The sequence below is a fragment of the Anas acuta genome, chromosome 5, assembly GCF_963932015.1.
Source record: "Anas acuta chromosome 5, bAnaAcu1.1, whole genome shotgun sequence".
Lineage (NCBI taxonomy): Eukaryota > Metazoa > Chordata > Aves > Anseriformes > Anatidae > Anas > Anas acuta.
Genome location: NC_088983.1, coordinates 46,094,395 through 46,119,984, shown reverse-complemented (window position 1 = coordinate 46,119,984; position 25,590 = coordinate 46,094,395). Strand labels below are relative to the sequence as shown.

Genomic DNA, 25,590 nt, shown 5'->3' with positions numbered 1-25,590 from the left:
TACAGAGGGGAAATGGGACGGTCAGGTGAACAGGGATGTGCACAGCTGAAGGAGCTGGTGAAGGGTTACTGCAGCACCCTCTCATTACTGTGAAACCAGAGTCACCGACTGCTACTTCAGTCGCTGGGCTCACCACCGTAGCTCAGCTACTAAAGAGTGCTGCACACTCCAGACTGAGGAGATTTGTGAGGAAGGAAGCAGAACAGAAACCCTAGGGCTGGTAAAAACTCTGTGTAGGTGGGTGAGCAGGGAGCCAAGGAAGTAACACAAGGAAGGGCATAAAAAAGAACCAGATTATTAAACCGTTATGGCTTTTTAGAGGAAGTGAAACTAAAAACATGTGGTTTTTTTTTGCCACTACAGAAAATTTTCAACGAATACTTTCTTATTTTTGGCAACCCAATGAAAAAAACATGTTAATTTTGTTTGAGCCCAGTGTCATTAAAGTCAGTTTTCTTACAGATCCCTCATACTTCCCTTTTCTTTTGGAAAATGGGAAGAGAATATTGGACAGACAGGGAAGAAGGAAGAGACAAAAGCCACACTATTTGAAATTGGCCAAATCCAGACAGACTTTCTCACATACAGTATAGACATCGTGGCTACGCTTTGTACTCCTGGAGCACATAGTGGCAAATGCATTCCTTGGGTTGACGAAAGGAAAGGCTTTGGCAGTAGGCCCCGCCACCTGTGACAAAGGCAGCAGTGCCATTAGGAGCTGGAAACCTGAGTGGCATTTGCTCTAGGACAAACGAATAGGGTTAGTGAAGAACATGACCAAGGTGTTTCCTCACCCTCACAGCATTGTTCAAGAGAAAACAAGGAGAACCTTCCACCCCAGCCCCCAAAAGCAAAACTTACCACTCTGAGCAGATTCCGACGCTCTTTGAAGGTGGCGCAGCAGCCAAGGATGCCGGTAACCATCACAACCACCCCTGCTACCACCAGAATATACGCTGTTGCTGAATACGTGCTGGAGGAGAGCAAGCTGATGTAGTCACTCTTCTCAGCCAGGGTCCAGGTGCCCACTGCCATCACTGCCCCACCAGCCAGCTGGGTAAAAACAGAGGCAAGAGAATGAGGGGCATGAACTTCCTCGCCTCCAGAAGTGATGGAGATACCAGAACGTGCCCCAGCTCTGCAAGCTGAGCCAAAGACAACCCACTCCAAAGAAAGGACCCCCAGAGGTCTCCCTGGGATGGCGAGCAGTGCCCCGGCGAGGGCAGAGCTTCAGGGAGGCCAGTTGTGCACCCCAGGCAGGAGGAGGAGGTGCAAGCTACCTGGAGTCTTGCCGATGCACAGACTTGAGCCTTCCCAAACAGAGCTACACTGCTCTGGGCAAACATGAAAAGGTGACACAGCTTTCAGGGTGTGACCTACCAGCAAGCTTTCCACTGCTCAGCAAGGAAGAATATTGACCTGCACTAAATGACAGCTGTACCCCACAGCTCTTTCATACATTATACATCTAGGCAGAAAGCAGGCAAGGAGCTTTGAGCCCAGCTGGTTAAACTCTGACCCTTGCAGAGAGTGAAGACGGAGAAACCAATCCAACTGGTAGCAGTTCTTTTCTCTCTTTGCAAGCGTCATGTTTTTGGAGGGTTTTATGTCCCTTCTGGTGAGCTCAGCCCATTCTACAAACGCTAGCTAGGTGAGAAGACAGCAGGGAGATGGTATTTTTCAGGCATTATTTTCTATACTTCATAAGGAGACCTATGAACAGCCAGAGGCCCCGGTGTCACTCCACAACTTCTGCAGCTTGGGCTAGCAAGTCCAAGGGATGGGATTTCATCCCTCCAAAAGAAGTGTGGGTTCCACTGATGTCAGAGCTTTTTGCCAAAGACTTCAAAGCCAATGATTCTGCACTCTTGCCACCAAAACCGCAGCGCCTCCAAAACAGGCTGAAGCTTCTTACCCAGAAAAAGAAGTTGAAGATGAAGAGCAAGTACTTGAGACAGATGGTCCCGCATGTTTCCTTCTTTTCAGTGTACTCACGCATCTTTCTGGCTTAGATAGCTCCTGGAAAGAAAAAAAAAAGTTTGAGAAGCCAGTCAGTCATTGTGCCACTCCTCCCAAAAGGAGGGCAGCGTTATTCTCCTTCTGCAAAGACCTCACACTCCCAGCCTTCAGCTGAACTAACACAGCGAGTGAGCCATTCAAGTGACTGCAGGGCTGCTGGGCAGTGCTCACTCAGATGAAGAGCTCTTGCATCCATCCGAGTGACCTACACAGCACGAGCCCTCACAGAGTGTGAAAGAGAGGCAGATGGTACCAGCATGTGGCCTTCCTGTGCTGCCGTCCTCCTCCTTCTGTCTCCCCGTTCTGCTGTCACTTCTGGAGATTCATTTTGCTTAAGATTAATACTTGTGGGGGCAGGATCGGACCTACCGTGGTGCAAGCCCAGCACTTGCTGAGACCAAGCCAAAACCACGGCTGGGTCTTTAGCAATTCTGATCACGGTTACTGTAAGGAAGTTCACTGTCGCCCATGCTCACCTCCTCCTACTTACAGTGAATGAAATCCAGAGCTGTCACCCAGCACCGGGCTGGCTGCGGCATCGCACTGCTACTTCTGAAGGGGGGCACAGAAACTCTGCCTTTGGCATTTACGGAATAATCCGTCTCCAAAGAATTTCCTTTCCTCATGGACGCTCGTTATAATTGCCTTAAATAGATCCCCCTCTAAGCTCTGGGTATTTTTAATCTTTACGACTGTAACTGGGAATGTTCTTGATATCCACCCAAACGCCCCATCCTCTCTGAACCCCGGCACTATGCTGGGGGAACAAATCCCCATCCTCACCCTGCTTGTTTCTCACAGCCCTGCCCAGCAGTGAACTGTCTCCTGGGGTACTGCTCCTGGCTGCTAAAGAGGCAGCAACACAGCCACCGGCCTGAGGTGAGCTGACAGCACAAAACACCCCCACAGGTACCAAACCACACCGTGTCCATGGTGGGTCAGTCCCCAGCAAAGCGTTAGGGAGCTGCTGTGCTCTGAGCTGGTTTCGCATAAGAAGGGCTGCAGCAAGTACAGCTCCACATCGCTGCCTCCTGTCGATGCAAAAATAAATAAATAAAAAAGCAAAGCTCCCCACTGCCTGAGTGGGCAGGCAGGACAAAGGCACCACCCAGAGCATCCCTGTCAGCTCTGTGAAGTTTGAAGAAGTACAAGCGAATCCTCACCACCTCTCCCTTCCTGAGAGCTGCGTTCAAACCTAAAAACCATCCTCTTCCTCCCCTCCCAGCCAGCAGGGAATGATACAAACATGTCGCTTTCTCTCTTTTTAAAGACCCTGCACCCGTATCAGTGAAAGGCTGTCCTGGACCAGAGAGCTCCCTGGGAGCAGGCAGGCACAGAGCTGGGCTCAGCGGGAGCCCCCTGCCATGTTCCTAACATCTGGCTGCTGGGAGGAGCAGCTGCCAATTCTGCAGCACAATTGTATTTTGTCTGCAGGAAACTGGGTCCTTTTGCTTCACTCCAGCCCACTCAGAAACCCCAGGCAGGTCTGTGCTTTAGAAACTACTAAAGCTAGCAGGGGCATGAGGCTGAGAACATGCCCGGCGGCCCCACCTGTGCCCCCTCACCCTCCCCAGGCAAACATTTTTCTCCAGGACGGTGTATGACAAACCAGCTGGCAGCAGAAAGGGCTTCACTGGTGAAGAGAGCAGCTCTGAGCTGGTGGCACGCAGCAAGGCGAGTAACTCCCGGTCCTCTGCAAGGATCAGGAACTCCAGCAACGCTCCCGTTAATTACCACATTGATTAATTACCGCGTTGCAGCACAGAAGCCTGGGGCAGGGGGAAGGAATGGATGCTGGTGGCACCGTGTGCTCTGAACAGACTTGTAGTGCTCAATGAGACGCTGCCTTGCTCATGAAAGGCGACAGATTTACAGCTCCCAGAGGCTCATTTAGCCACGGAACAGGAACGGCAGCAGCCAGACAAGCTCCCACAGCTACGCACACCTGCACAGCCCCAAACAGGGACCCCTCAAAGTATACGCCCCCCAAAAAGAAGCCAGCACAGGTATTTTCATGTATCATCACACAGCAGGTGCTGGGCCCTAGTAAGGAACAGAAACTTGCACCTCTTCCTGATCTGAGACCTCAGACACCCAACCGAGCAGCATCTCGCTCGGGGCGAGGACCGGGCAGGCTGACAGCTCGGGTTATGCTTGCAGGCAGATGACAGCGAGCCTGAAATTTGCCTCCACACCGTGGGTCCTGCTCCACCAAGCACTGCACACGGTGCCTTTCAGCTGCTGGGAGAAGGGGATCGATCTGCTTCCAGCACGCTGGCAGGGAACAGCGGCAGGCTTACAGGGTGCAGTGATTCATGCGGGGATGGCACCATGGATCAGAGAGCAACCAGGGCTGCCTCCTGTTTGGTCTATCCCTCCCAGCCCCGAGCAGAGCTGCTGGCTCTGGCTGCCCCTTGCAAGCTCATTGACTCACCCAGTGAGCTGCTCCCTCACCACGCTCTCCAGTTACAGCTGGGATAAGGCTCTCGGTGACACTGGGCGCTGAGACGTGTCCCCAAAAAGCACAGCACCTTGGTAATCTCAGGGCGCCTCCGGGCCCCAAGCAGCACTCAGTGGCATGGGCAGGGTCTCCTGGCCTCAGTCGTCCTGATAACAGACCCTCAGAAGTGATGTGGAGCACTCTCGAAAGCAGACAAGAGCAAGCAGCATTAATTAACACGCACAGCTGTGCTCTGTTTCAAAACACAGAGGCAAAGGTCCGTGCTGAATCACCCAGATCATTACCAAGGAGCTCTCCAGTGAACAGAAAATGGTGAGGCTTGCCACAGGGGTGTATTTACAGATGCATAAAAACATATTAATTAGACATGAGCTTGATAACAGGAAATGTTTGTCTAATTGAAAAAGTGGCTAACAGACCAAAAGCACTTCCACAGTGAAGTCCATTTGCTCCAATCCAATAGACAGTAGCTTCATCAGGAAGCTACATTTAAAAAGAAATCAGGGGAAAGAACGCAGCGTGATTTAGTCACACAACAACAAGAGGTGCTTTGACGTTTATTTGCCAGGAATCAAGAGCAAGTTCCTACTGTGCTCACACATCTCAACGTCAGTGTCAATGGGAAATAATGCTCTAACACAAAATGCACAAAGGTGGGAGGAAAAAAAAAAAAACAAGGAAAAAACTCAGTGTGCCAGAAACCACACATAAAACAGAGAGAGGATTAGCTGAAAAACCTCAGGGCTGAACAGCTCAAATGCAGTTCTCTGCTCTGCCTCCTGCACGACCTTAGGCAGGCCCTTAGCCTGTCCCTTGCCTTGCTCCTCCTCTCCAGTGCAGGAGGCCCAAACTTCTCTGAACCGTGATGCTGTAAGGAGGTGAGAACCCTGCAGCCAGAGGAACGCCAGCTGTGAGCACGGCAGGCTCCAGGCAGCCGGTGTAGTGCCAAAAGCCCTACTGCCTTCGGAGTGCTCTTGCCAGTATAGGTTACTTTGGCCAGTGAACCAAAACCACCTCTTCTGGGGCTAGTAAAATACATACTTACAATGAGAAGACTGTATGACCATCTTAAAAAAATAGGAAGAATTAAAAAAAAGAAAGAAAAAAAGAGTATGTGCTCAGCCTGCCCTGTCTGACCCCAAGCCACAGCCTCCCAGGTGGGTTAAGACCACGCGGTGCACGAGTGCAGGGGGCACTTTGAAAGTTAAACCCCTCCACAGCCTGATTTCCTTGGGCTCTCACCGTACTGACCTGACAGTAAGGCCTACAGCTCATCCTTAGGACAACAGGAACGCACCAGAAGCTGAGCACATCGCCTCCAGCTCTGGGTGCTGAGCTCCGTGCAGCACAAGCACCGCACAAGCGGCTGTTTGGCTGCTCTGAGACACCCCGAATCGCAGCGGCAGGGCTTGCTCTGCCATCCCACGCCAGGGCACTGCATTTTTACTCGCAGACCCAACGGCACATGCAGGCACGCACCTCCATCTCAGCTCTGCAAGCACGTGGCAGGCACACACGCACACTCCTGCTGGCGAGACATTCATTTAGTCATCGCAGACGCTGCTCGGCACCTCTGCCTCGACTTGCACAGGTACAGAGCTTAATTAAACAGCAAAGAAATCCGGGGCTGCAGGCTTTTTCTGCAGACCCTGCCCTAAAGCAGCATCTGATGGATGGTACAGAAACGATGCCAAAGCAAATGAAATAGCTCACAGGCCATTAAAAGCAACCATAAAGAAAAGGAAAAAAAAGAAAAAAGTAACAAGTAAATCAATACTTAAAAATAATGAATGATGGCAAGAAAAATAGTACCTGATGTGTCAGTGCTGTCTCTTTTATAGATAATTGTTATGAACTGGGGCAAAACAGAAGGTCCTGCACCTCACACTGCACTCATCCCCATAACCAAGTGCCAGCAGTAAGCCAAGGAGATGCGTAGCCCATCACACAAGATGGATGTGCTGAAGGAAATCCTGATGCACCTCCACTGCTACAAAAGTGCAGCTCCCAGCTGGCTGCAAATCCAGTATTATCTGCCTCCTGCAAACACAGCCACCTCACGCAGCCTGCAGGCACGCTGCTGGCCTGGAGGGCAGGGTACTGCTGCCCTGAAATCTGTCTGAGCGGGGTCAGATAACTCTGGATAACTCTGGATAACCCGACACTGACCTCTCCCCACTGAAGCAACCCACAGCTCAGTGGAAATCTTCAGTTCTCTTCAAGTGCTTTTTTTCCACCCACTCTTCTGGCTGGCTCTGGTCCTCTGCTGGGTCTGGGAAAGCTGAAAAAGAGAGGAAGAGAGATGGAGAATCGTGAATTACATGAAGGGTTATTATGGGAATCAATATGTGGTAAGATGCTTTGCTATGAAGCGCTCCTTTGAACAGGGAGCATATGGTTTTGGAGTACACCTTATGAATGCATCCCAGTGCCCCCCTCAAGGATGAGCAACAAGCTTCAGGAAGGTGCTTTCAGACCTAACAAGAGTTATTTCTCTACAACCTTACCACATTCCTAGCGGGCAGCTAGGCATGTGCCTGCTGCACTGGGAAACGGCCTCTAATTGTGGGCAGCAGGATGGAGAGGAGAAGCAAACAGCAATTCGTCTGCTGGCCTCTCTACCTGGATACCGAATTAATGATCTTTTGATCTACACCCTGACAGGAACTCACTTCACAGCCTAAGGCTTCAGGTCTTTCATCTGTTGCCCCTCTGGGAACGGAAGCAGTAATATTACCTGACTTGCCTGGGTGGGATAATGAAGTGTTTGCAAACCAGCTGGGAAGAGAAGAAGGTTACTTGTTATCAGATCACACCACTCATAACCATTTTAACTTATTATTATCTTCAAGGGGAGCTTCCTGCAGGCCTTTTTCTGAAGCAGTACAGACAGCACACGTTCACTTACCATCAGCTTGGTTTCCCCCTGCTGCCATTCCCTAGGAAAAGCAATGCTCTGGTAAAAGCTAGAAACACGCTGATGCACCTCACTCTGTAGCCTCTAGACCACGGGAAAATCTCTGGAGAGAAACAGTGGAAATCCCAGCACTTGAGCCATTCGGAAATACAAGTCCTACAATCATAAGGTACAGACCCAGACGCAAGCCCAGGCTTCCCCCGAGCAGCCTCTGTGCCCTACCACTTCTACATCTGCTTCATGCTGCTCCCTTTCAGTAGGGAAAACCGACCCGGGATGCAAAGCTGAGGGTAAAGAGGGAGGCAGATCACAGGCAAAGCAGCTCGTTGTCAGGAATTTTCATTTATAATCGTGGGGCGACAGAGTCACAGAACAGATCTGGGTCCAGGTTCCTCCTCCCTGACACGTACACCAGGCATATTTTGCTCTGTTGAATGAGATTCCCCAGAGCACAGCCTGCTGCTCGGGCCGCCCTGCACAGCTCCTAGAACAGGAGGGCCTTATATTTTTTTCTTTATGTGCTTCATATACCTAAGGAGACACCTGCTCCTCACCACAGGAGCTGTCTCTCGGGAGAAGATCACTTGGCTGTTCCTCTCGTTTCTTTCAAGGCTGTACTCCACGAGGGAGGGAGTTACCGCCACAAAAATAGCAACGAGATCAGTTCCAAACTTGGCACGGGTATTTATGATCAGCTCCACACCTGCGTGTTACAGGGCTTGGGGAGGGGGCAGCCAGGCCCAGGAGAGGGGACTTCAAGGCTGTAGGAGATAAGAGGACCTCAGTGCAAAACCGATTTCATAACCATTAAAAAAAAAAAAAGGAAGAAAGAAAGAAATTGAGAGAGAAAAAGCAATCCAGCATGTTTGTGCTCTGGAGCTGTTGCACTACAAAGCCAACAAAACCCACTGGATAGGGCTATCTGGTCTTAGAAGAGCATCTACAGCCAGCCTCAGAAAGGCTGTGCAGGTCACTGCTCCCAGAACCTGATAACCTGGAGAAAAAAATAAAAAAATAAAAATAAAAAAACAACAATCCCTCCAAAAAAAAAAAAAACCAACAATCCCTCCAACTGCAGAGGCCCTGGCAGGAGCAGGAAGGCAGGCCAGAGAGCGGCACCCAGCGCGTGATTGATGGGAACTCCTCCTGCGCCCGACAACATCAGCTTGTGCCCAATAAGGCCCCCTTTATCCCGGCGGATCCCAAACACTTGACACTATTTATACACAGGAACCACTTCACCCGTCACTGAGCTGAGGAGAGGAACAATAACCCTCTCTCTGCTTCCTCGCGCCAAGAGCCAGCAGCGAGCGCCTGCTGCGTGCCCGCGGCGAGGGGAGCTCCCCGCACGGAGGGTCTGCTGGGCAAGGAGCAGCGGCTCAGGCAGCTCGGGGTGAGCCACGACAAGGCGAGCCGTGCTGGTGGTGCTACAAATTCTGGTCCCCCACCTCTGCTCACAGTGCTTTGTTTTGTTTTCAAAAGCAGGGCTTTGTCTGCACCGGAGAATTTGCCAGTAGCGCTCGGCCACGTTTCTGAACAGAAGAGTTTGTGCAGAATCAGCTCTCCTCCTGATCCCTGCCTATTAATTACGCTGGCATTTTCGGCTCGGCTCTCAGAAGCAAAGCCACTGGGTCCTCGGTGTTTTCACTGAGAACCTCCCCTCCCTGCAGCCACGCCGATGTGGGACTGACAGCGCTCGTTATAATCCTCCCAGCCCCCACGAAGCCAGGCGGGCAATTCTGTACAGGAATTCAAAGCGATTTCCAAATAATGCCGTGATCATACCCATTTGTTCTCTCTATAAATAGGTGCGCTTTTCAAACAGGCTCAGTGCAAAGACTGACCCGAGGACATGTCCCACGCTGCAGCTAGCACGCGGTTGCTCAACACTTGGCTGCAGTCCCTTTGCAGAGCTGCTTTCAGTTTTATTCCCTGCAGATCTCAGCAGTGAGAGGGCAACCAGCTAAAAGCCAGTAGATCTTCTACCTACCCACAGTGTTGTCACCTTCACCTGATGGCTCACAAATGAATGCTTGGGTTTTAAATCCCACCAGCAAAAATCTGTTCAGCCCTTTTTGGTGGCTGGTGTCACCACGGGGTAGGTTTCCAGCCTCTCAGTGAGATGAAGCTCAATAACCTCACAGCCTGAGAGGCCCTTTTCCTCCTCGAGGCAACTCACCAAAGAACAAAGGTAGCACAATAGGAGCACAGAGAGACTTTTGGGGAAGTGGCTTCCCCAGTCAGACAGCACACTGGCAGAATTGAAGAGCCGTGCATCTGCTCTCCTCGCATCTCAGGATCCATCCTCCATGCGCCAAGCTGCTCTGTCCTCCAAGAGCTCTGCAGAACACGACGCTGTAAAACACAAAGCCTCCCAGCTACCTGTTAGCACTTCCAGGCCTGAGACACCTGGCTGCAGGCAGCGCAGCAGCAGGCAAGAGGCGCAGGAAAAGCTGGCCACCTTTAATTCCGGGGCAAAACTTGTTCTGCCTTAACCAGGCTGTTCCTGTTTGCACTTCGTGGTGGAAAGGAGCAAAGCCAACGTCCTTGAAATCAAAGCACGGACCTGTCGCAGGCAGCCAGCCGCAGTTCCAGCTGCACAAAGGCTGTTTTTTAAAAAGGGGTTTGACAATGGAAGCAGAGGGAGCAGCCTCACCACTTCAGACACGCTGCTGATAGCCCCGTGCCGGTGCCAGCTGTGCCGGAGCCAAGCCCCCAGCGTGCCGGCGATGGGGCCGGTACCTGCGGCACCAGGAGCGGGGCGATGCACCCTGCAGCGTGCTGAGGGAAAGGGGAGCAGCACGCAGCCAGGGCTGCCGTGGGAGCTGCAGGAGCTTCCCCTCCTGCCCACCGCAGCCACCCCACGCAGCAACACCCTCGCACCTGGAATTAACCTCTTCTCGGCAAGCACCGGTGGGGTCTCCTTTGGAGCGACCATGAAATGCTTTCAGCAGCTGTCTTCCTCTCCAGAGCTCAGAACGCTTTAGTAGAAGCCGGATCAAATATCAAGCACAGTCAGGGGCAAATTAAGTGACATTTCATTTTCTGGAGCTGCGAGGCCGGTCCATCGGAGCTGCCTCCCTCCTGCTGCTACAGGAGCAATACTGAAACCCACACCCAGCCCGTGCTGCACAGGGACGCCTTGGAAAGGATTGTCCTTGCAGCAAAAACTAAACAACTCCCAGCCAAAAATAAAACGTTCCTCTCCCTCCCTCCCCCCCCTTGCTCAGCCTGTAGTGATCCCACCAGAACCATTTCGGCAGCTGTTTTTAGAGCAGCCTGCAAGCTTGACAGGGAGGCACCAGCATGTGAATGAGTAACTGGAAGCAAGGGCTGGCCTCAAGGCAATTACTCGCTGGCCCTTCGCCAATGCTGCAGGCAGGGGAAAGAGCAGTCCCTGACCCCAGAGCACACCCCAACGGGCTCCAAGGAAAGCCTCCAGCTGCAAACTGCTTCCCTGAAGCACCTCGCTCCAGCGGTCTCTGCTCACAGAGCTGCCCCCAGCAGAACCAGGAGCAGGGCTCACATGGGTGCTCCTCGCTGCTTGGAGCAAAGCACAGGGGAAGGGCAGGAGCTACAGCTCTCTGTAATGGGGACGGAGCTCTCTCAGAGACTCACCTGCTTCACTTGGAGCAGGCAGGAGTAAGAAAAATGGCACAGGGTTGCTCTAACAGATGCCAGCACAAACCAGCCAGACTCCAGATGCAGCTGAAAAATCCCACGCTGGATTTCCTCATCGATGCGCCTTCATGTGATCTGAGTGCTGTACGAACAAGCCTCACTACAGGAAAGCTAAAAAAGAGCTTGTAACTTCTTCCCCCCCAAACTCTGAGTCATTTTTCAAGTCAGTAGGGACCATATAATCCCATTTAATCTCCTGCCATTTAAAAGGTTAAAATTGTAAAAGCTTAAAGTAGCCCATTCTGCTTGTCTGGGACACCCCAGGTTAACTCCCAAATGCCAGGAAGTCTCAAAATAGGCTGCAAGAGATGGGAGTAACCACCTATTTCCTCCCCTCGGGAGCCTCTCCAAATGTTACCAGCACATGCTCGGCATGCAGATAACCACTGTGAGCTCAGCAAAACACATCAGAGTGTTTTCCTCTCTGTGTAAAAGATGGGACGACAGCAAACGTCTGGCGCTGGGCAGACTCATTAGCCATCTCTCAAGGCACCCTAAGCCATTAGCAAGCAGAAGGGGAAAGGCAATCCACAGCAGGGTTCACCTGCAGGTTAGTTAAGGCCCTCCATCAATCCTTAATCATCGAAAGCAAGAAAGACAGAGAAAAGCAAGGAGCCACAGAGCTAAAAGTTTCCCGAGCACCTGAGGAACTACCTTCGCTTTGCCCTGAGTTCCAGTCAGTACTCAGTGCCCACTCCGAAAACGAGATCCCCTGAGGGTTTCCAGGAATTGAGGAGCTCAGGAAACAAACTTGCTCAAATTCCCGATGAGTTAGAGAACAATAAACACATTTACACGTAGAGATGGATGCAGTGCTGGATGTCCCTACAGCCACACTGAATTGTGCTGCAGTCCCAAAGCACAGCTTGTGAAAGCAGAATTTCCTCCCCTAGCTGTGTCTGCTTTTCTCTTTCATAGCTGTGCTGGCAGAAGCCTGGAGAGCCATCAACCACGTTTCCCAATGCCCTGACCAACTCTGAGTGCAAATGGGAAGTTAACAGCCAGGATTTTTGCCTGGTCTAAGTGTAGTGGCTTAAATTCCCTTTTTATTTTTTTCCAGCCTGGGGACACATCCCACAGCAGGGGAAAGCCCTGGGGAGGGCACAATGCACAGAGCAGGCTTTGGCTAGCCTCATTCTCCAGGCACGGCACAGGAGCAGGCTTGGATCCCTTCCCTGCTCAGCAGGAGGAACAAAACAGTGACCTGGGACTCAAAGGCAAAGAAGCCAGCCTGGTGGTTCCTCCTACCTCAAACACGGAGAAAGGTCCTGCTGATGGAAAAAAAAAAAAAAAAGCAAACAATTGGACAAAGTAAACTGGAGACTACCTGAGGCTGTGGCAAGTAATCTCACCCCTTGCAGACCTCTCAGGGCAACACTGGGGGCGCGCAGGACAAGAGTTCCTCCCCTCTGGATCCCACTAGAGCTACGAGGAGCCGCTGGCATCCAGCAGCCCTGACTCACCTCCTCCTCCAGCACCCCACACTCGCTGCCTGGCGTGCCGGACATGCCGACACGGCTGGCATCTGCAGGCTGGCTCTGCCAGTGTGTTAAGTTGACTCAAACTGTGCTTCCCCCGTATTTTTCTCGCATGTTTCAGTGTTGTGGTCACCGAGGATCAGAGCACTCCCTGAAAACCACCGCTCCGGCACATTGGCAGGTAACAGGCCAGCAGAGCGCAACACAGGAGCCACTCGACACCTTGCTGCCTGCACCCTGCACATGCCTGGCTCATTCCACTGCTCCCCGTAACACTCCCGCAGCCCTGCACCAGTGAGCAGAGAGCCATAAGCACCCGGCCAGACTGAGGAATTTTGCTTAGAAGCATGGACCAAGCCAGTCATAGCCAAATGTGGTCCAGACCCCAAAACACGTCCCTCTATCTGACACGCCACACCTGAGGTGAAAAACAAGAACTACCCTCCTGGCCTTTCTCCTGCCTCTTTCTCCACCACAAGGGGGGAAATGTACCAGGGTGAGGGAGCAGACATGATTTCCCCTGACCCATTCGCTAAGCACTGCCAGATCTTTCTCCTGCAGCATCCCCAGGCGTCTCTTCCTCTCCACCTCTCCCTGTGCTATGGGGGCAAAACCACTGGGAAGCGTGCTGCACTCAGGAGACCTCAGGAGCACACACCTCTCCCTGTGTAGCTGCAGGGACAAACTCCATCCAAGCACAGGCACCTGCACAGAGCCTCGCAGCTCTTTCCCCAGCTCCCCACAGGAAGCCAGGCTGAACTTTGCTCCTGCGCTCAAACCTGCCTCCAGCAGCCGATAAGGAGCAGGGCTCGGTGCCAAACGTTTGATGTCGCCGGCTCCTGGCCCAGCAATAACGAGGCTTTGTCAGGAGCGCCAGGAGCGACCTGTGGGCCCGAGCAACATCCCTTTTCACACCTCCCACACTTCTCTTTTCCGGCCCTTCCCAAGATTGTTTTGTCTCCTCTCACTTTGCTGCTCCCCACATCCTCCATCAATAGGTTTCCAAGACCCGTTTTATGCTATTCCCAGCTGACAAAAGTTGCAGCTCAGATCTGCAGGGAGGAAAAGCAGCCGGGTGGCAGCCTACCGAGGGGCCTATCGAGCAGTGCAGGATACACCTGCAGGCATACAACACACACAGAGACGCCTCTACCTTCAGGACCCCAGCTGGCACGTGAAGTGGCAGCTACTTATCTTCATCTTCTTCTTATCTCCAGCGCTTCTCCGGCTAGCAGGGAAGAACCACAAGCACCCACCTAGCAGGAGGAATTTCAGTGAAAAGCAGGGACCCAGCCAGTCACACCAGACCCAACCCCTCCTACTCTGCCATGATGTGCAAGCCAGCAATTATCCTGCTGCTCCTTCTGCCGGGAATTTCATTACCCTGCAGCAGCCAGGGCTCGGGACTAATAGGACTGATTGAATTCACTCCCCGGGCCGCCAGGCTGTTGAGATCACAGGCAGGGGATTCTGACAGGCGGGACGGAGCAGAGCACTGGCAAGGAGAGATGCTCATCTGCAGTGCTGCTATCACAACACTGATATTTGCCAAGAGGGCCTGGCAGCAAATGGCTTCAGGAGACTCTCTGCAGACCTGGCAGATCACCGCATCCGCATCCTGCAGCCCCGCTGCTCCTCGCCTCTCCCTCTGTACTAATAAAGTGCACGTGGAAGGAAGAATGGGAAAACGGGGGAAATTTAGCAGCTTACAAATGGTGACACCACCTGTTTCACTCTGGCTTGGCTGCGGCAAGAGGAAAACAGTGCTCAGACATTGAAAGGAAGGAGGACAAAGTGGGATGGAAGGAGGCCTGGCCTTCACCTTCAGGATCCGGAGGTTTTCCAACAAGCAGGAAGACCAGGTTTCTATTCCTCGCAGCCAAGGAAGCTGGGATGTGCTGTCATTTCCAGGAGTCACGCTCCCTCTGGCTTTCCATGATCTCAGCTGCTGTGCACATGCTCAGGGAGCAGCTGGAGATAACCCAGTGTCAAGCCCAGGAGCAGAGAGGAGGGGTACGAGAGGGTCTGTTCACGAGCAGGACTGACGAGGCCACGGGGGACAGCAGCAGTACACTGGGACATGAAACAGCACAACTCCCCTTTTTGTTGTTTCAGGGTCAGCACACCCACCTTTCATCTTCCTAAGCTTCCTCCTTAGACAGAAGGCTCAAGAAAACCACAGGGACAGTACAATTGCTTTACAAGGGACCTGGAAACGCCAGGCAAGATCATATGTCACACACAGGTATACACATTGACTTAGATGTTGAGTCCCACCTCGAAACTCCTCGAGTCCCCCAGGAGTTTTTGTGCAGTCCCACAGAAACACATAAACGTACCTCATCCTCCTATGCGTAAGAAGCAGAGCAATGCATTCCTAGAGCGATGCACTCCTTAGCGCAGAAGCCAAGCTTCACAGGAACAAGTGAATTCACCTGTGGGATGACCCAACTGAGAGACAGAGCTCACAAGTGAACCCCTTCAGGGCTGTCAATAGCAAGGGGATCGTTGCTTGGTCTGCGTACGGACCATGTAGGCAGCTGCAGATTTGTGCTACAACTTTTATTAGCTGGGAGTAATACAAAGTGTGTCTTGGAAACTCCTTGACAGATAGCTAGCATGCCTTCAGCCACCCCCACCTAGCATTTTTGCTTGACAAAGGGCTACAAGCAGCTTTCTTCCACCCCCCTGCTGAAGAATGTCTCACACCCAATAGCTCAAACTTGAGGAGGCCACACCAAAAATACCTTCTGCAGAGCCCAGATTTGGGCTGTGCAAGCCTTACTGTGGTGAGAGAGAAGCAACATCAGGAATAAGGCAGAACAGCAGGAGGCTGGCAGAGCAGTGCACGAGCACTCGCTTGGGCTGGGTTCACCATTTGCGGTCTGGAGGAAGAGAATGGGCCATGGGAGAAGAGAGGAACAGAGGAATCCTACAGACAGTGCCAGCCTGCACTGGCAGGGCTCACAGCCCCGAGTCCTCGTGCTGGTCAGCAAAGCTGCTGACACCACGCAGGCTGCGAGGGCAGGAGCGAGGCGAGGCAGTTCATCTCTCCCGTGCCGTGCTGCAGTCTGGCAAAACAAGCCGTGTTTTACGTCTCGTAGTACCACCCGGCAGCAGCAGGACGAGCAGTGCCACAAAGAGCTGCAGCTCCTCATCTTAGCCCCCACTAATGACAGCACAGGTCATTGTGTGAAGCCCTGCAGGGCAGGAAATGCAGTCATGTTTTGTCTCAAACACAGACCTCCAGCAAACCACTCTGTTTCCTGCCCAGTTTCAGCTGGCACGGCACCTCCCTACTGCAAAGGGTGAGAAGCTAAAGCTGCTGTGAAAAATCATCTAGGCTGGTATTCCTTGCTAACTCCGAAGACGGGTTGTGTATTAGGTCCAAAAGGAGGGCCACAGTCCCAACTGGGCCATCAAACCTTCTCTTACTCATTGCTCTTGGCAATGTCCCTAAGACCAAGCCCTCCTTTCACACACCTACCTTGAGACAGGAGGAAAACTTGGCTGTTAAGCACCCAAAAAACATACAGCGGGAAGGACTAACCACCTCAGACTCCAGAGCAAAACAAGGACAGCTGTCATACATGGCACATTACCTCCAGCAAACAGAAAAGGCACGGTCCCATTGTTTGCTGAGGCCAACATAGCGGAGGGACTGCCAGGGCTCTCACCAGGCAGCTGAGGGCTGGGATTCTCCTCCACTGCAGAAGGAGTCTACCAAGAAACTTTAACAGAAGCCATCAGCCGCCCAACATATGCGGCAGTTTTGGAACAAAGCATGCTTTTTGCAGAAATATAGCACATGGACAGAAAGATGTTCAGATCAGGAACTCAAAGACATCATTAGGACAGTACGGAGCAAGGGTGTAATCTCAGGAGAGTTACACACAGGAGCCCTGAGCCTGCCAGCTTCTCCTCCTGACAGCCCAAGCTCTCAGCAAGGATACCAGACTTAAAACACTGGAGTCTTTGAGCAGCTGTAGTGAGCCAGAGCAGAAACTCATACATGCGGGGCACTGCTATGTCTTTGACCCATCACCAGATGCCTGAGGTAAAGCACAAGTGATGCTGCCCCAAACATTGCCCAGCTTCCAACAATTTTTGGATTGCGGTCTTCTCATCCTACACACACAAACACTTGGCAACGAGCGCAGATGAATGACAGGCTGTGTCAAACAAAGATGTATCAGTACTTTCCTTAAAGTCGTGCCCTTTATTCATACAAGTCTGATGTTATACTAGGACTTTAGACCCGAGTTTATGCAAGAGACTACTAGGCTTTTACAAAACCTGCTTTACGTGAATCCAGCCGCTTCCCATGCATGCTAAGCCCTGCTTACCCAGCAGTTGTCACACTGACACCTAGTATTGCCCGTGGTCACAGTCAGCATCTCAACTGGCTGGATGCAGAGACGTTTTACACGGCTCCTTGTCTCTCCACCTCAGCACACAACCGTGCAGCAGAGACGGATGCTACGCTCTTAGTTATCTTTGGCAGCAGTCGTTATCTTTGGCAGTAGTAAGAGTCCAACAGGACTGAGATGGACTTTTTTCTGAATGGCAACACACTACTGACACCCAGGCAGCATCTGACACACCAAAAGATCCCCCAAGAACCCAGGCAACAGCCTCACAGATGGCAAAGGAAACGTATTTTGGCAAAAGGGACTTGTTTCGAAACTGGTTCAACAAAATGGCAGCCCCTGGGCATTACTTCTGATGGGTGATGACATTTTAATTAACTCCTGCTCTAACAGACACGGCCCAAGCTCTCAGAGCAAGGAAGAAAGCAGTTTAAAGGGACGGAGGAAGCACTGCAAGGCACTTTAAGGGATACTATAAATTAGCCTGAAATAAAAGGTAAATAGCTTTAAAATCCAACAGGATACTGCAACAGGTTAATCACAGAAGACCTTGAGAAGTCAGATTTTATTTTTATGTTAAATTTACAGCAGTTTACACTCTTCATATGACCTGGAGCAAAAGGCAGGATCCCTCACGGCAACAGCTCTATGGGGCACTATGGGGCAACAACCACGCACCACTGGCGCGGATTCAGCCTGGGAAGGAAAGCAGAGGCTCAGTGCCTGCGCCTTCCAGTAAGCCGCTCTCCCCCGCTTCTCCTTCCCACAGTCCTGCCAAGTTTAACCTAAAGTCCAAGCCTTATTTTCGCAAAAAGAGTGCTTTAACTGGAGGAAGAAGTGCTGTTTTACAGGATTACAGCAACGTTGAGCACCGTTCCTAACGCGCAGACCGTGCAAAGCTCCTCCGCGGTCAAGGAAAAGGAAAACACCTTTAGAAATACTGCCCAGCACGGCGTGAGTGCTGTGCCCAACGCTGACTTTTGGCGACCACCGACCCGGCACACCAGCCCCCTCCCCGCCCGGTGGCTGTGCCCCAATTCCCCTTGTCCCCGTCCCCGTCCCCCCCGCCGCCCCTCAGCCCGCCCGGCCGCCATTTCGGGGCCGCCCCGCCTCACCCCTCAGCGCCGGGCCGCGGAGCTCCTCGGGGAGCGGGCAGGGAGGGAAGGCAGGGCGGCAGCGAGGAGGGGAGGAGGAGGCAGAGAGGGCGGCCCGGCTCGGCACGGCTCGGCTCGGCTCTGCCCAGCCCAGCCCCGGGACACCCAGCGGGCGCCGCCGCCCTAACAGGCTGTAAGAGCACTCTGGTAGCAGCGACCTCTGCCTCTCGCCACCTTTACCTCAGCCGCCGTTCCCCGTTGCCGCAGGCACCACATTGCAGCGAACTCCAGCTCTTTTTCAGATTTTTATTTTTTTTTTTTAAGGCGTCAGAGCTGCTGGTTAAAGAGTTTTCCGTGAGACACCCTGTACATCAAGCCCTGACTGGCACGTTGCCTCATCCTTCCATTACCTCACTTCGACTTCAGTCCAACACCTCTCCAGGACCAGCCCAGTCCCGGGAGATCCTCCCCAGTAACAGCCCTCCTGGGACCAGTCCCAGAGCCCAACCCGGTGGCTGGGGGGCCTCACGGATTTTTAGGGGTAGGTGAGAAGAGAGGAAGAAAACCTACCTACCAGACCTACCTCCTCAGTCTGTAACCTAGAGACCCCTGTGCCCAACTGAGCAATCGCCTCAGCCCTCCCAGCAAGTAAAGCACTTAATAAACTTATATCACACTCCTAAGGCAGGAGAGCAAGACAGCCAGCTGAAGAAGCCCTGTACAGACCGCTATGAGAGACTTTCTCCACTATGGTTTTGTTCAGCATTACTTAGCATCATCCCATTCACAGTGATCAGAGGGAAGGGATAGGTTTAAATAGGGATCCCATCATACCAAAACCAGCAGAGAACAGCCTGCCTCACACAGAGCTGGGCAGGATGAGTAAAATATACAGGTACGGGTTTTTCCGTGCCTCCAAAAGTGAAAACAAAATGGCATGAAGTTACGTGTGAAGTACAGGCAGCGTTATAAAAAGACCGCCAGGGAAAAAAAAACAAACAGCTCCCATCTCCCTTCTGCCCACGGGATCTGAAGCTTTAGTTTAGGGCTCCTGGAGAGCCAAGTGATTAAACAGAGCCCCAGGGGATCAGCTCACGCTCCGACACCGAGATTTCTTGCAGAGGGTGTGTGGCAGAGCCAGGAGGCAGCAGCACAAGCACAGGCACCAACCGCAGCCCCTAGCCCTCCTCAGTGGGGTGCTGAGCGCTCCTGCTCCTGGCTGCTGCCTTCTCCCCGTGTGTCTGGAGATTTCATGTGCAAACAAGAAAGAGATCAGCCTCCCACCCTGGCAGATTTGGGTCAGCAAACGGGCAGGATTAGATACAACTGCTGTCTGTGTGGCAGTGGCGTGCTCGGGGAAGCCTGCACGTAAAGGCGGGCTATACCACAGAAACCCCTTTTTCCCCAGTTCCTCAGTTCATTACAGGAATACGCAGGAGCCCAGCAGCAAGGTCACATCACTCAGGGAACGGCACTGCAGGGCTTTTCTGCAGCACTTTGCCATTTTAGTGCTGGCTGTGGTTGCTGCTGTCTCACCTGTAGGACCCACCACCGCTACCTCTACCCAGAACTGCACAAATGTAATCCCTGTGAACATTTAATTATACATTAACCTTGTAAAAAAAAAAAACTCAATTTACTGTAATTTTCATAGTTCTACCATAGCCTAGTCACTTCAGAAGAAGCAGGCAACTCTTGTGCTTGCAGGATCAGGGCCTTATTAAACCACTTGGCTTGATACGCACACAAAGCATGCCTGCGAGCCTGGGGAGTCTGGAGCTGGATTACTCCAACTGCACCAACTGAAAATTCACCGTGACTCAGAAACAGATAAGTAATGAGCAGGCTGAGCGAGCTAACCAAGCCCTGAGCTGCAGCACTGTGGATCTTACTGGAGCTGAGCAGATTTACAAATAAAGTATTTAAGTGCAGATAGCACAAGCTACAAGACACATTTAAACCAAAGCTTAAGTATTTGTTCTGTATATATGCATATATGTATGCACGCACTAAGCAATTAACAAGTAAAGAGTGTGAAAGTATGTGAACAGTAGATGGTAAGGGTCAGAAAATAATCCAGGAAGGGATTCCATGGTCCCCATAGGAACAGATTAAATGTGTTTAGGTGGAAACTCTTTTGGAGTTCAAGCTGCAGGAATAAAGTGGTTCTACAGTGGCTGGTGAGCACCTGTGAGCAGTTGCACCTGGCATGCCTCGGGGTGCCAGCAGCACCCCAGGAACAAGCTGCCAGAAAGGAGCAGAGGCACTCCATGAAGCCAGAGTGAAAAAGCCAGCTGCATGTGCTTAATCGCTGATGGATGGTGCAAGCCTTTGCAAGGGGAGCCCTGCATTGCCCGGTTTCTTTCCAGGCACCCTGGTCAGCCCCCCAAGGGCTCCAGTCCCAAGCAGAAGGCACGTGAGGTGGGTGGAAGATGCTGCATGTCTCCAGTTTGTTCAAGTGGAGGTGACAGCAGAGAGTCAGGATCCTCAAGTACCCTTGTGTTGTTTTTTTTGTTTTGTTTTGTTTATTTTCTAGCAATGCCATTTATCATTCCCCAGGCTGAGTACATTTCCCCCCAGTATTTTACCCATCACAGTCACAGGCAGCAGAAAGCAAACATCCCAAGCGTTTGGGATTCCTACATTTGTCCCATGGGAAAGCTTTAAGCCTAGTCCCATGGCTTACTGCGCTCTCTTCAGCCCTGCTTTGCCTTTTGAAATAGAAGCTGTCAGGCTAATCCTGTTGTGCTTATCCTTAACATATTAACACAAAAAAAGACAAGTGAAACACAAGGCAGAGCAGGGTCCCTTTGCCTGCATGCGGGGCTTTGTGGGACTGTGGCTGCTTGTCAGAGCAGCTGTTTTTTTCTCCTTTGCTCCTAGCTCTGATTGTGTACACAGCTGCACCGTTGCATGTGCCAGGATAGGCTTCTCAGGCTGTAAGTGTATTTTCTTGTGATAGGATTCCAAAATGCTTTACAGATTATGTGCAAAAAGTCACCTGTCCACTAAGAGACCGCAGCCAACGCAGTGCAGGAATAAGCCCTCAAGCAGGGTCTATTTTTCATCCTCCCTTGTCTCATACCACCTTAGGGTATCACTATTACTTGCTTTTTATTTATGTTGGAGTTTCCATCAGTCACCTGCAGAGTGTGGCTGCTCCCAGGGCTCCCGTTCAGAGGCAGGAGAGATTCTGATGAAAGCCTGATTTTGGCTGGGATGGAGTTAATTGTCTTCATAGTAGCTGGTATGGTGCTGTGCTTTGGATTTAGGATGAGAATAATGCTGATAACACGCTGGTGTTTTCATTGTTGCAGGGTAGTGCTTACACAGAGCCAAGGACTTTCCTGCTTCTCATGCTGCCCTGGCAGCGAGGACGTGCAGCAGGGGCTGGGAGGGGACACAGCCAGCACAGCTGCCCCGGGGCGACCAAAGCCCTGTTCCATAGGGCACCATGCTCACCAATAAAAGCCTGAGTAAGGAAGGAGGAAGGGGAGATGTTAGGAGTGACGCTGTTCATCTTCCCAAGAAACCATTAAATGTGATGAGCCCTGCATTCCTGGAAGTGGCTGAACATCTGCTGATGATAGAAAATAGCATGGGTCTGGCATTCAGAATAAACCCCACCCTGGTGCTTACTGTCGTCCAAGTGCAACCTGCTCAGCCTCTGTGCCACTTTGTCATGGGTGAAACAAAACTCCACCTCGTCCCTGCTAAAAAAGGTATAGTTAACTGCTCCCTGTGCTGGCTGTAGCAGGAGAAATGAGTATTAATTGCTTTGGCCAGAGCTACAGGTAGATAGTTCTGTAAATACACAAGTGTATCGAAACAAACATAGGGCACAGGGATTAAGAACTATGAAATTCCTAACTCTGGTGAGCAGGATGTATGGGATATTATTAAATACGTCTAGTTCTACACGTGTAGATGCAAGGAGACAACGTGCCCTCTCGGAAGGCTCTGCAATGGCCCTGGTTCTCCCAGTTCCCTCTTCCCTGCTCTGCCTTCCCTATCAGCCAGGCTCTGGCTGCTTTAAAGAGAAAAAAAAAAAGACAGGAGACAAATTGTTCCCGTGCTGCCCCTGAAACAAGGGGTTCTGAGCAACTTTCTCCCTCCTTTCATAACTTACAAACCTCCTGTGTGTGCCACCACTGGGTACAGAGCACTCAGCACTTCCTGAGCGCTGTATGCTACAGTGGGCAACTAGAAAAGGCAACTGAATCTCCTGCAGCTCCTGAAAAAACCTCTTTCAACACAACCATTTGCAAGACAGCATGTCTTTATTGTCTGCACTCTGCTTGCACACTAAGAAAACATACTTAAGGTTGTACTCCAAAAAAAAAAAAAAAAAGAAAAGGGGGTAGTTCTTTGTTTTTACTGTAGTATGACAACACCGATGATGGTAATACACACCGTGTCCCATCCTCGTGTGCCAGCTACATTTCACTCCTTTATCTTTCATGTGCTTTGCACGCAGCGTGGGAGGTGCACGTTCAGACCACGTTAGCAGCCTGGATGCTGCTCTCTTCCTTCTGCAACAGCTTCCCAAATCCCGCCGGGATGCTGCTGCAGTAAATGTTAGCGTTATTGATGTGCCTGGACCAAAAACACCAGCTCTCGGTGCCGCTTCTGGTCCCTGCAAGGCATGTGTGCAGTTAAACCCACCAGCTGTACAACAGCATGAGCCCCAGCCAGCCAGCAGCAAGGACCGAGCAGAAACTTAATACATTTTACCTACTCCTACTCCTTTTAATCAGGAATCTGGCTCTTCCGAAGAATCTTCCTCTTTGATTTCAGGATTAAATGACAAAGGGAGGAACCCTGGAAATTCTTTGTAATGCTCATGGGCTGTAGGTGACTCAGAGCACATTGCTGCCTGGGACGTTCCCAGAAAAACTTGTGCCATAAACGGACATTCAGGGTCAGAGTAAATGCCTTATCCCCAGAGAGGAAAGCTGCATTATCATGGCGTGTGCCCAAGATTTCAGTCACATGCAGAAACGGGTTCAAGGAGAAACCCACAAGGCATTAAGAGCAACGGAGCTGTGAAACAGAGAAAGCATCACACCCCAAAGGACACAGGGGCTCCGTGCCCAGGCACAGCAGTGGCTGTGCAGTGTCCTGCAGAGCCAGAGCAGCCAAGAGGGGCACGTGTAGGGCCAGATCCTACCTCAGCCCTGCTCTTGCTTGGGCCTTTTATAAGGAAAGGGAGGGAAAGCTCCTCTAGGTACGTTTCACAGCTGAGGCGGCTCCAGGCCATGTATGTACTGCGGATATGTCAGCTCCTACCCGCTGGAGACCTTTCAGGAAAGGATAAGAGAATAGGAGGAAGCAGGCGGCATGCAGCCATAAAACAGGCTGTATATGGCCCCGCTAGGTACAGCACTGCGCCTGCAGTAGGTACCAGCACCACGGTCACACGCGAGTCTCAGGGCAATGCTCTGTGTCCTGTAAGCAGCACGAGAAGGAGGGTAGCAAAGCGAGGAAAGGCGCTGGGATGAATGGTTTTACCAGCTCATAATGTGTCCGCACATGGAATCAGTTAACTGCAGTGGGGACAAGTTAAAGCAAATTTCCCAGCAAGTGCGGGGCCCGATTCAGATCCTGCAGGGACGGACGGAGGCTTTCCCAGTGAGCTCAGCAAGCTGTCGGCTGGGCTCTGCTCCGACAGAACCGAGGGGAGGAGGATGCTCTGAGACAGAAGGATCACTACCTAGAGTTAGCCCAAATTTAAAATTCTCTCTTTATTTCTTACACTAAAATAATCCATTTAACACAGCTCCCACTGCACGCTCCATGCTGTTGCTAGGCCACGGTGCCAGAAACAGAAGGAAATGGCATTTTACACGGAAGTGACCACTGTGGACAGAAGGTGCATCTTGTGCCAAAACTAGCCCAGTTCCCCTGAGAAAGCAGAGACCAGGGCTGTGTGAGAGGTGGGAGATGGAGCAGTACAGATCACACGCACATTTTGGCCTGGTTTAGTGCCTTGAAATTCCCAGATGGGGAAAAGCTGCGGCTCCCCTAGGTCTCTGCAGACCCAGTCCCATTGGATTCAGCTTGCTCCGGAGGAATCCCAGCTTCACGAACTGGCGCTGACACGCGTCTCTTGCTGACATGTCGATGTGCCTTACGTGCAGCACCCCCTCCTCCTGCTGACATCTTCCAGCTGCAGGGCATTCTCCCTCTGCCTGTCTTCCTGTGCTGTCAGCAACCTGCAACAAGCAGCACGGATCGAGAGCACATCAGACTGCTCAGCTACTCCTGCTGTGGCACCTGACTGCGCTCCTTGGCCATCATCCAGGGCCAGTTAGGAGTATAAGAAGGGAGTGGACCAAAGACTGGGCTTCCCTGGGAGCTGGGCTACATAAACCACACACGCAAAATGAGCACGAAGGCGTGTGCTATGGGGCACATCATTTATCTGTCTAAGTAAATCGTCCCAGTTAATAAACAGCCAAGTCCTGTTGTGAACTTAACAGAGGCGTTACAGCAGGAGGGGGAGGGATAAAAGAAAACAAAAGGATATTTTTCTCGCAAGATTTCAAAGAATTTTTCAAAAACACTTGCTTCTTTAAAAACTAAAAATCTTAGTGCAAACCTCCTTCAGCCTTACAAGTATCCCCCTTAACCTTATCTTATCCTTAGCAAGAAAAATGTTACTCCCAAAATATCACAGTCTCTGTAACGCTTAGTAAAGAAGAACCCCTCCACCCTCCCCAGAAGCACATGTGGATTGCAAAGTGAAAATGCCAAGTTAAAATCTGGGATAGCACACCCAGTTTTTGTGATGCAGTGCTCAAATTTGGCTCCTGATTTTTCACCAGAGGAAGGTTTGCATGTGACAATGTCCAGTCTATGCCTGGTGCTCTCCAGCCACAGATTAGGGCCCTGGAGTCAGTGGGGGAGAACTTTTTGCTCCAGGTGCTTTTAGTGCCATGGCAAAGTCAGTCTGACAGCGCCTCTCCTTGCCCACTCCCTAGGAGAGCCCGCACCAGGGACCTACAGCCGGGAAAATACCAGGGGGGCTGCTCCCGTTACTGACCTGGCCATGTGCAGCATGGGCTCCATGATGTTATAGCCGGTCATCGCACTGCACTCGTAGAAGACAGCCTTGTATTCCTGCCAGGGAGCACAGCACAGCACGCACCCAGCTCAGCCACCAGCTCACCCCACCGCGCACCCACAGCCCCGGGAGCTGGCCCACCCTCAGCACCAGGGTGCATCGCGGGGGTCCGCGGGTGGGAAAGCAGCCACCTGCCCTCCCCTCAGGAAAAAAAAACAATACTAAACATCCTTGCAAGGAGGCACTGAGCCTCAAGAGCAGTGCACGAGCACGCCCCCAGGGCTGTCGGGGACCTCGGTGCATGTGGCACCGCACTGGGCAATGGCTCCCGGTTGCTCTGCTCCCAGCTGCAGGGCGGCTGCCGGGCAGGCGGAGCAGGGGGGCACAGAGGCACACCTTCGCCAGCCGTTCCCCCTCCACCCTGGGGACGTGCCGGGTCTCCCTCTGTGCAGCATCCGTTTTATTTCCGAGCAGAAAGACCACAGCTCCGTCCTCGATACCTTC

General features: G+C 51.9%; 2 protein-coding genes across 16 annotated transcripts in view; both read right to left on the bottom strand.

The window, feature by feature from the left end:
- The window catches only part of CD151 (CD151 molecule (Raph blood group)), a 29,189-nt gene extending 10,982 nt beyond the window's left edge, over window positions 1-18,207 (bottom strand). Inside the window, exons 1-4 of one of the 2 annotated variants that reach the window (XM_068684521.1) lie at window positions 18,042-18,205; window positions 6,650-6,761; window positions 1,916-2,019; window positions 862-1,053 (exon numbers count right to left, since the gene is read on the bottom strand). In XM_068684521.1, coding sequence (XP_068540622.1) covers window positions 862-1,053; window positions 1,916-1,999 — 276 coding nt within the window. In that variant the 5' untranslated portion in view covers window positions 2,000-2,019; window positions 6,650-6,761; window positions 18,042-18,205. Of the gene's footprint in view, window positions 1-861; window positions 1,054-1,915; window positions 2,020-6,649; window positions 6,762-18,041 lie in introns of both variants that reach the window. The other variant, XM_068684522.1, reaches the window with a different exon arrangement.
- A 5,465-nt stretch (window positions 18,208-23,672) lies between these two features.
- The window catches only part of CRACR2B (calcium release activated channel regulator 2B), a 41,366-nt gene continuing 39,448 nt past the window's right edge, over window positions 23,673-25,590 (bottom strand). For all 14 annotated transcript variants that reach the window (XM_068684510.1, XM_068684507.1, XM_068684508.1 and 11 more), the window contains 3 exons: window positions 25,483-25,590; window positions 25,066-25,142; window positions 23,673-24,235 (listed from right to left, as the gene is read on the bottom strand). In XM_068684510.1, coding sequence (XP_068540611.1) covers window positions 24,151-24,235; window positions 25,066-25,142; window positions 25,483-25,590 — 270 coding nt within the window. In that variant the 3' untranslated portion in view covers window positions 23,673-24,150. The remainder of the gene's footprint in view (window positions 24,236-25,065; window positions 25,143-25,482) is intronic.